At 50.7% G+C, this 8,345-nt stretch overlaps 1 protein-coding gene across 4 annotated transcripts in view; it reads right to left on the bottom strand.

The window, feature by feature from the left end:
• Positions 1–398: 398 nt before the first annotated feature.
• Positions 399–8,345, bottom strand: part of PRDM16 (PR/SET domain 16) — a 290,989-nt gene continuing 283,042 nt past the window's right edge. For 3 of the 4 annotated variants that reach the window (XM_048326313.1, XM_048326314.1, XM_048326316.1), the window contains 2 exons: positions 8,104–8,278; positions 399–5,985 (listed from right to left, as the gene is read on the bottom strand). In XM_048326313.1, the coding sequence (XP_048182270.1) occupies positions 5,851–5,985; positions 8,104–8,278 (310 nt within the window). In that variant the 3' untranslated portion in view covers positions 399–5,850. The remainder of the gene's footprint in view (positions 5,986–8,103; positions 8,279–8,345) is intronic. The other variant, XM_048326315.1, reaches the window with a different exon arrangement.

Here is an 8,345-nt window from a genome sequence, read left to right as displayed (position 1 = left end):
TTTTTTAATGGAAAGGGTGCTCAGGCCTTGGCAGGGGCTGCCCAGGGAGCTGTGGAGTGCCCATCCCTGGAGGTGTCCAAGGAAGGGCTGGAGGTGGCACTCGGTGCTCTGTTCTGGGTGACAAGGTGGGGATGGGTCACAGCTTGGACTGGATGGTCTGGGAGGGCTTTTCCAGCCTTAATCATTCTGGGTTTCTATGATTCTGACCTCAGCAGCAAGTGGGGAGGCCATAATTTAACTTTTTGGAGCTCTTTTGAATATTACAAACCGTGCACACACAAGAGCAGACCCCAGAGGTCCCGCAGAGCAGCAAAGCCAGACAGTGACACACCCAGTGTCCCATTCCCGGGGCTGTTCTCCATGGTTATTCCATGAAAAGAAGCTCACGGGACCACTGCTTATAAAAGCACACAGGTTTATTGCATATCAATCTCATGTATAAATTCATTGTAGCATTGGAAAGATTACATTTGGTATACATTCCTATTCTACAGCATTAACCTCAAAATCAGCTTTTTCTATTCATTATTTTAAAGGAATTTCTCTACACAAGTACATTTGTCTTTTATCACAAGCATCAAAATGAAATTTGTAAAATTGCCTTTTTGTTTTTTTTTTTTAATTATTTTCTACACGTCATATCTCTTATTTCATTATGCTCCCAACAAAGCGATTCCATATTAATTAATAACTGCCAACACTTTTTTCTTTCTTCCTTGGCAGTTCGAGGCTTCGAGCCTCGGACGCAAAATCTAATCACATATACAATAAGTGCATCTACGGAATTTTTTTCTTCTTAATAAAAATTTCACAAACGGACACAATAATGACTGCTAAACACAAGTCATGCACAGTTTACTTATAAACATAACAGAAGCAATATACAATCAAGAATGATATGGAACAAGCACCATCCTCTTTCTCAATGTTTTTTAAACATTATATGAAAACCAGACATTTACAATTGATTTAAAAAAACACTATACAGGTCTAAAGGAAAAAAAAAATCCAACCTAAATCATATCTGTATTGTAACAATGGGAAAAGGAATGACATAGGATGCACAGATTTATGATTCTTGCAAGCACAATATATATATGTTTTAAATTACATCTTCTGCAGGCTGGAAATGACATCAGGGCAAAACATCTCTTGCTTTGAAGAGAGCAACGAGAATGTAAAATACACTGAGAATTACTTTCAGAATTACTTTGTTCACATGTGAATTGCACATTTGGAAAATCAAAGCTGCCTTTTTTTTTTTCTTCGTTCTTTTTTTTTTTTTTTTTTTTTTTCCTTTTCTTTAAATTTCTTCTTCCAAAGTGGTAATAAGAATTAACGACAGAAGAAAGAGAAAAAAAGGAACCTCGGAATCATTCAAGAATGTTTTAGTCACAGTTTCACTCAACACTACGGAGAAGTTTCATGGCTTTGTGAGAACACTACTGACCACCGGCGAGGAGCAGAGGGTTTTGCCCTCGTGTTTCCAGCACTGACCCGAGCCACGCCACTCCTGCCCTCGGGGATGGCCCTGTCACCACGGGCAGGGTCCCCAGCACTGACCACGGGCAGGGTCCCCAGCACTGACCACGGGCAGGGTCCTCAGCGCTGCCCCCCGGCCCCCGCCACACACACACACACAAACAGAGTACAGCACATAAAAACCGAGTGTAGAGTCAGCAGATTGACCTGGGTGGGGGCACGGGGGGCTCACGATCCAGTGCTTTGATGCTTAGAGTCGAACTCGTTCACCTCTTTGTGCAAGTGCTTTCGAAAGGCTCCGTCCGCGCCACGGCGGCGAGGGGCTGCTCCCACGAGCGGCTAAGTGCTGATTGGGGAGGGGGCAAAGCTTCCTCTGCACTGTCTGAAGGAGGACAGGACCCCAGCAGGGTGTTTGTCCCTGGACAGCTGAGCACACCCGGCTGGTGTTCGCTGTTGGGCCCCGTTTGGGTTTGGGGTCCCCATCGACGTCCCCGTGGCGCCCGGCCAGGCAGGACCTGGCGGTGTGGGGCACCTTGGAAAGGCACCCACCCAGAGCAGCCTGAGTACCAAAGGGCACGTCCCAGGGAAGAACCCAGCACCCCAGCAGGAGAACTGGGTGCCTCAACGTGTCCTGTAGGACCTGGCACCTCAGCACATCCTGCGGGAGAACCTCAGTGCATCCCACTGGAGAGCTCCCAGCTGCCTGCTCCAGCCACAGTGATCACACCAGGACCAGCCACGAGCTCTGAGCTGCTGGGAAGCAGGGAATGCACAGACACCAGACCCACGTCCTCCTCCCTGACTGACTCAGGCAGGAAGATCCAGCTCTGGCCAAAGCGAGGGCCCTTCACAGAGCACCGACACTTCAGCCCTGCGCAGCTCCCAGCCCCACCTGACCACTCCAAAAATCCCCAGGGCTTCTCCTTTCTCTCCTCTGTGCTGTTGTAGCTGTGAAAATACTTTAAATAAATAGATCCTACACAAAGCTCTGGGTTTAAACCACACCTGGAGCGGTGCCCTGGCTACCGGACACACCGCAGCCACTTCCCATCCCTGCCACCCTCACCTGCCCTGGATCCCGAGCACAGTGTGTCCATGGGGTTGGACACCACAGCTCCACGTCTCACCAAAGCTCCCAGAGCTTCCCTGGCACTGGGAAGCCAGCAGTGCTCAGATGGCAGAACATCCTGGACACAAACCTCTCGGGAAACAGCCTTGAAAAGACGAGATTCTCTGCTAAAGCAGCAAAACAAAACCTCCACACCTGCTCTGAGCTGCAGCACGTTTCAAGTGCAATCCAGTGAAAGGTAGAGATTAACAGAGGTTCAGTGAGGCTTCCTGTTTCTTTATCTTAACTGGAAAAATCAAATTACAAAGCTTGTAATCAGTGCTAAATTAGAGGAGTCAGGAGATTCTACAACATAACCTAGAGAAAATGGGGAGGAAACTGAAATAGGAAATATGGAAAGGGAAAAAAAAAATCATTTCATGATTTTAAGCCCTATATTTTTAATGTCCTCAATCCCTGGCTGGATAATACCTCCCTATCCCTGGCCAGGGGCCCTCAGGAGATCCATGGGGAGCCAGGATGAACCCAGGGAGGGGAACAGCGACAGCATGAGCTCAGTCAGAGCAAGGACCTGACCAACTGCTTCTGGAGAAATGACACAACTGGCAGCAGGGCTGAGAGAGGGGTGGGGAGACCATAAATACCCCCAAAAAATCCCCACAGTAACACTTGCATTCCTTAATACTGGCCCACATTTTGGTGTCCAGCTCAGTGCCGCTCCCTTGGCTGCTCTGTCACCTCCCTGTGCTGAGGAGTGCAGTGCTGACCTGCCCTAAGGTTTCTTCAAGGATGAGCAAACCATGGCTCAGGGCACACAAACACTCCCTGCTGCCCACAGATCCTGTTCCAGCACGGCAGGCAGTGCCACAGCCCTACCAGAGAGATGCTCAGACACGTGGTTTGCTCCGAGCAGCTGCCAGGAGTCACGGAGCTGCAGCTGGAATGGGACAGGATGGATCTATCCCCATGGTTAAGGCCGTTTCCATGTTCTCCTGGAGCAGGGCCATCGAGGCAGAGCATCTCCACTGGCCTCCTCCTCCTCCTGTGCTGCTCCCAGTCACTGGAACCTTCCTCCAGGGCCCCAGGAAGTTCAAGGCACAGGGAAGCCGAGGGATGATTGTCTGGAGAATCGGCAGCAGCACTGACTGGGGTCATTTGGCACATGGACAAAATCTTCCTGCTCCCTGCTTATCCACCATCCAACCCTGACAACACGATTTTGGTCCTTCACTACATACTTCTATTAACATGATTTCTTCACAAGAATGGTATCTAATGCAAAAAAAAATACTGTTAAGGAAGAAATAAAATAAGAAAGGAATTAGCCCAAAAATTACAAGTTATATACAGATTAAAATAAATTCCATCAGGAAAAGAAACAATCCTTTTATTATTTTCAGTTGGCCCCTGTGGGAATAATTTAAAGGCCAAGCGCCTGGGCAGGGCTGTGCTGCAGCCGCTGGAGTGGGGATGGGATGGGATGGGATGGGATGGGATGGGATGGGATGGGAGGGGACAGGAGGGGACAGGGCTGTCCCTCTCCTCTGCAGAGCCGGGATTCCTCCGGCAGGGTCGGCTCTCAGGCTCTACCTGCCCAGGAGCTTTGTGCAAATACGAGAAGCAGTTCGGTCACACTGCCTGGTGCTCTCAGAGCCTTGGGCACTTTCACAGGATGTTGTGGAAAACCAAAAAGGGGAGGGTAAATTTTCCTGGGAAACACACTGATGCTGCTAATTTACCTTTTGTTCCCTCTGTACCAAAGCCACCCCAGACACTTTCCTGTGGGGGCCCTCTGAGGCTCCCCAAAATCAGCCTCACCTGTGCTCTTGGGTGCCAAGCTGACTCGCAAAGGTGTCGCACCCAACTCCAACTCTGCTTTGCTCAGGGAGCTGGTTCCGTTGTTTTGGCCTCCTGGAATGAGGCTTCCCACACTGGACTGGCTTAGAACCCTCCATCTGCCCTTTTCCATGGCTTTCCTAACCATTCCATAAAGGAATGTCGTCTCCAAATTCCCTGCTCCAGCAGCAGATGGGAGTTGCAATGGAGAACAGCACGAAGCCCACAGGATTTGTGGAGGCTGCTGTGTATCAGCAGAGAAGATGCAGTGATTCGAAATCATTCATAAAATCTCTGTGAGCAATTTTAGAATCAGAGCCACAACCAGATTCTTATCTCTGTGCTCAGGCAGAGCTCTGCACCCCTCAGGCTGCTGGAGCATGGAAAAGTTCCTCTTTCTACTTAAATTACAGGCCAAGCAGCAGCGGGCGGTGCAGAGGGAAAACCAGGCCAAACCAACAGTGTGAATCAGAGACCTGTGCCACAGATACCATCGGCACGGGGTGAGGGCACCCTGAAACCCCCGGCAGAGCAGACGTGTCCCAGCTGCCCCGGCTGAGGCGAGGCTCTCCCAGCACACATTTCCTTAAAGCTGGGGAAGGCTTTACCCCGTGGCCTCTCTGCTTGGGGAAATCCAAGCATTTCCGGGAGCTCCACCACCCTGGCTGAGCATGGCTCTGTCCCAGCACTCCCAGCCCATGCTGGGCTCACAGGTACCAGGAGGGGCAGGGAGCTGTCCCAGCCTTGCTCAGGGCACAGCTGATGATCCACGTGGCACATGTGTCACCCCAACCTCAGCAGGGTTCCAGGCTGGAGATGTCTCAGCTGGGAGCTGCATGTGGCTCGTGACGACCGCAGGCAACGTGGCCTCACCTTGGAGGAGCTTTGCCAATGTTTGGCTGGGGACAAAAGACAGGATGATGTTTCTGTGGGAGCGCAGAATTCTGAATTCTTTTGGGGGGGGTTCAGTTAAATGGGTTGAATTCGCCCTTCCCTGGTATAACTCCAGTGGCTGTGCCAGAATTGCACCAGGGACAGGTCACACCTGGCTCTCTTCCCGTGGTGCTTCACCATTCAGCTGGATGGGAAGGAAATGCTGCCGTGGGGTTCCAAGCTGTCGCTCCTGCTCCGGCTGTGCTGGCTCAGTGGCACCGGTTTGGAAGGTTGGAGGGGCCAATCTTTGATTGCACTGTTGCAATTCGTGTCTTGCTCATGAAATCCTGGGGCTGCTTCAGCGTTATCCAGTTTGGGAGAGGTTCATTCCGATAAATTAGAAAGGAAAACTCTGGAGAGATAAAAATGCAGGACGTGTAGGTCGGATGCGACAGGTTTCCTTCTCAGCCCAAAGTCCAGACGACTCCCTGAGGCCCTCTCATCCATCTTCTGCTCGCTGGGATTTTGCTGGGATGGCTGCAGCACCACTGCCGCCTCGCCTGGGCTCCGGCCAGTGCCTTGTGGACCTCTCAGAGGTGGTTGATGGGGTTAAAGGTCCCCGACTCTGAAGCTGCTCCTGCCATGTCCAACCAAGCCCCCAGAGAGTTCTGGGAGGACGTGTGGAGGGGAGCGTTCTCAGACAGGGACAGCATCATTGCATAAGCCTGGGGGAGAGAGGGACGCAGAGGAAACGAGTGAGAACAGGATGGAAACACTCCGGGTAAGACACAGCACCCTCTAACGCCGCACACCTGGGCCAGCAGCACCCTCTGCGCTGGGCTAAGCTCACAGCCACGCCCCAGGATGGCACCTGCCACTCCAGACAGCAGATTTGTCATGGTTTATAGGGACAGGCAGGAGACAGCATCATTGCCACCAGCTGTCACAGGACTGAACCCATCCTGCACTGCCCTGCGCTCGGTCACCAACCCCCACATGATTCCAGGCTCTGCTCCCAGGGCAAAGCAGCTGCTACTGGGGCTTGTTCTTAAAAAAAGCACATCCCCAGACAAGCCAGAGGCTCGGGGAGGCTGGGCTGGGGCAGCAGTGCCTTGGGAATGGGGCAGCGATGCCCAGTGGGAAGTGGTGAGCAGCTGCTCATCGTCACTCGATGCCTGGCATGGGCCCACTGGCGATGCCAGTGTGGGTGTTCAGGAATATGGAATTTTCATTGTGGTCAGGGTGGGTTTATCGCTGCAGTGAAACCCTTAAAGGAGTCTGCCGAGAGACTTGTTTGCCCTCTAACAAACTGCTGGCTCCTTGGAACCTGGCTGCTCTCCCTCCACCAGGACACAGGATTTGTCTCACACACCTCTGTGTCCTTTCACACGAGGGGTGTGAGGACTTGGACAGATGATAACCTCATAGAGCAGAGGTGAAAGCCAATGTCATTGTCACCCATGGCCTGAAAAGGAGGAGGACACTGTCCCCACCCTCCCTGGCCCAGGGAAAAGGTACAGTTTTGTCATTTTGTGGACACACATGCTTCTAAAATTGCTTAAAACTAAGCCAAAGGAGTGCTGTGCTGCTCACACAAATGTTTCCTATTGATAGCTTAAATTATTTAAGTTTCTTATTGTGATTCAAGTGTAAAATGGAGTGAAAACCCAAAAATACCCTCCCAGATCCAAGCATGGGCTGGACCCAGCAGGGTGGTACACATTGGGAAAGAGCTGCTCCCAAAGAGTGAGTGCATTTGGGTGTTAGTGACAGGACACAGGGAAGAGTCAGGCAAGTGGCTTGTGCTTAAATGGGTGTCACTCCAAAAACCTGCTGGGCTCTCTCTCCCAGCAGCACCCCCCCAGCCTCACTACTGGCACCCACTCTGAAGGAGGACAAAAAATTTCCTGAGTTTTGAGTGACGCTAAATCAAAAATCATGTTCTGCATGGTGGCTGCACTATGCTACTGCTCTGCTGGGCATTTGAAATAGATTTGGGGATAAATTCTGTTGCTTGAGGGTCAGAAGGGGACTCTGAGGTGAGAGTTGTGCTCATCCCCACCAGGGGCTGAGTGTCCTGTCTCCAGCCCAGCCTGCTGAGGCACCTTCACGGAGCAGTTCTTTTGTGAGAATCCTCATGGGGGGATCAAGAGATCAACTCCATAAACCCAGAGTAAGTATTTTGGTGAATGAAAAAGCAGAAAGCACACACAGACCTGCCCCAAACCTCCAGATTTCTCTCAGAACTCCAGTAATTCTGAGATGCCATTTGGATGATTTTTTTTGGTGGGTCTAAACTGGTCTGTCTCACAGATTTCTTTTTCCATTTTCTGGTTTACTTTTAGGAATCAAGGAGATAAACAGGGAAGCCCTCTAGACATGCTGGGTTGCAAGTCCTGGCAGTATTATTATCTTTGACACCTGTTTTAACCAAACCCAAGGGCACTTTGTGGCTGTTTCTGCAAACCAAACCTCAGTGGTGACCGACAGAAGAGCCACCCCAAAGTATAAATAAATAAGGAGTTATAAAAACATTTATACAGACAGATAAAAACAGACAGATGCCTCTCTCTTCCTGTATAACCCTGCTCTCACTGCACAGGCTGAGGTAAATCCATCTAAAGGTGATGCCCGCTCCCTTCCTCCTCTATTTCAGTTTAGTTGCAGCAAGACACGTTCATGTGTGTGTTAGAATTCCTGCTGGAAAGGGGGAATAACCCTCTGGAAGGGGAAAAGAACCCGCTGGAAGAGGAAAATAACCCTTGGCTAGAGGAGGCCAGCTGCTCCCTGATCCTGCTGTACATGCTGGCGGCAAGCTAGGAAAATGTTCTGGATATACCCACCTGGTTTTTAGCCTGCCTGTACAGAGTCTGTTTTATTGTCTCAGAGTCTAAGGTGGAATTAAACACATCTTTAACTTCAAATGCTTCCTCGGCTGCTTTGCGGAGATCCAGCCCCTTCCCAAAATTCGGCATCTGCTCCAAATCTAACAGGCCGGCTTCGTCCTCCTCAATACACCTGTACCAATGACCAGGGGAAGGGGTGACCTGTGTTAGCTCGTCTGGCCCAGAGCCTGCATGCACCA

The sequence above is a fragment of the Corvus hawaiiensis genome, chromosome 22 (genome assembly GCF_020740725.1).
Source record: "Corvus hawaiiensis isolate bCorHaw1 chromosome 22, bCorHaw1.pri.cur, whole genome shotgun sequence".
Taxonomy (NCBI): Eukaryota; Metazoa; Chordata; class Aves; order Passeriformes; family Corvidae; genus Corvus; species Corvus hawaiiensis.
This window is presented reverse-complemented; position numbering and strand designations above follow the sequence as displayed.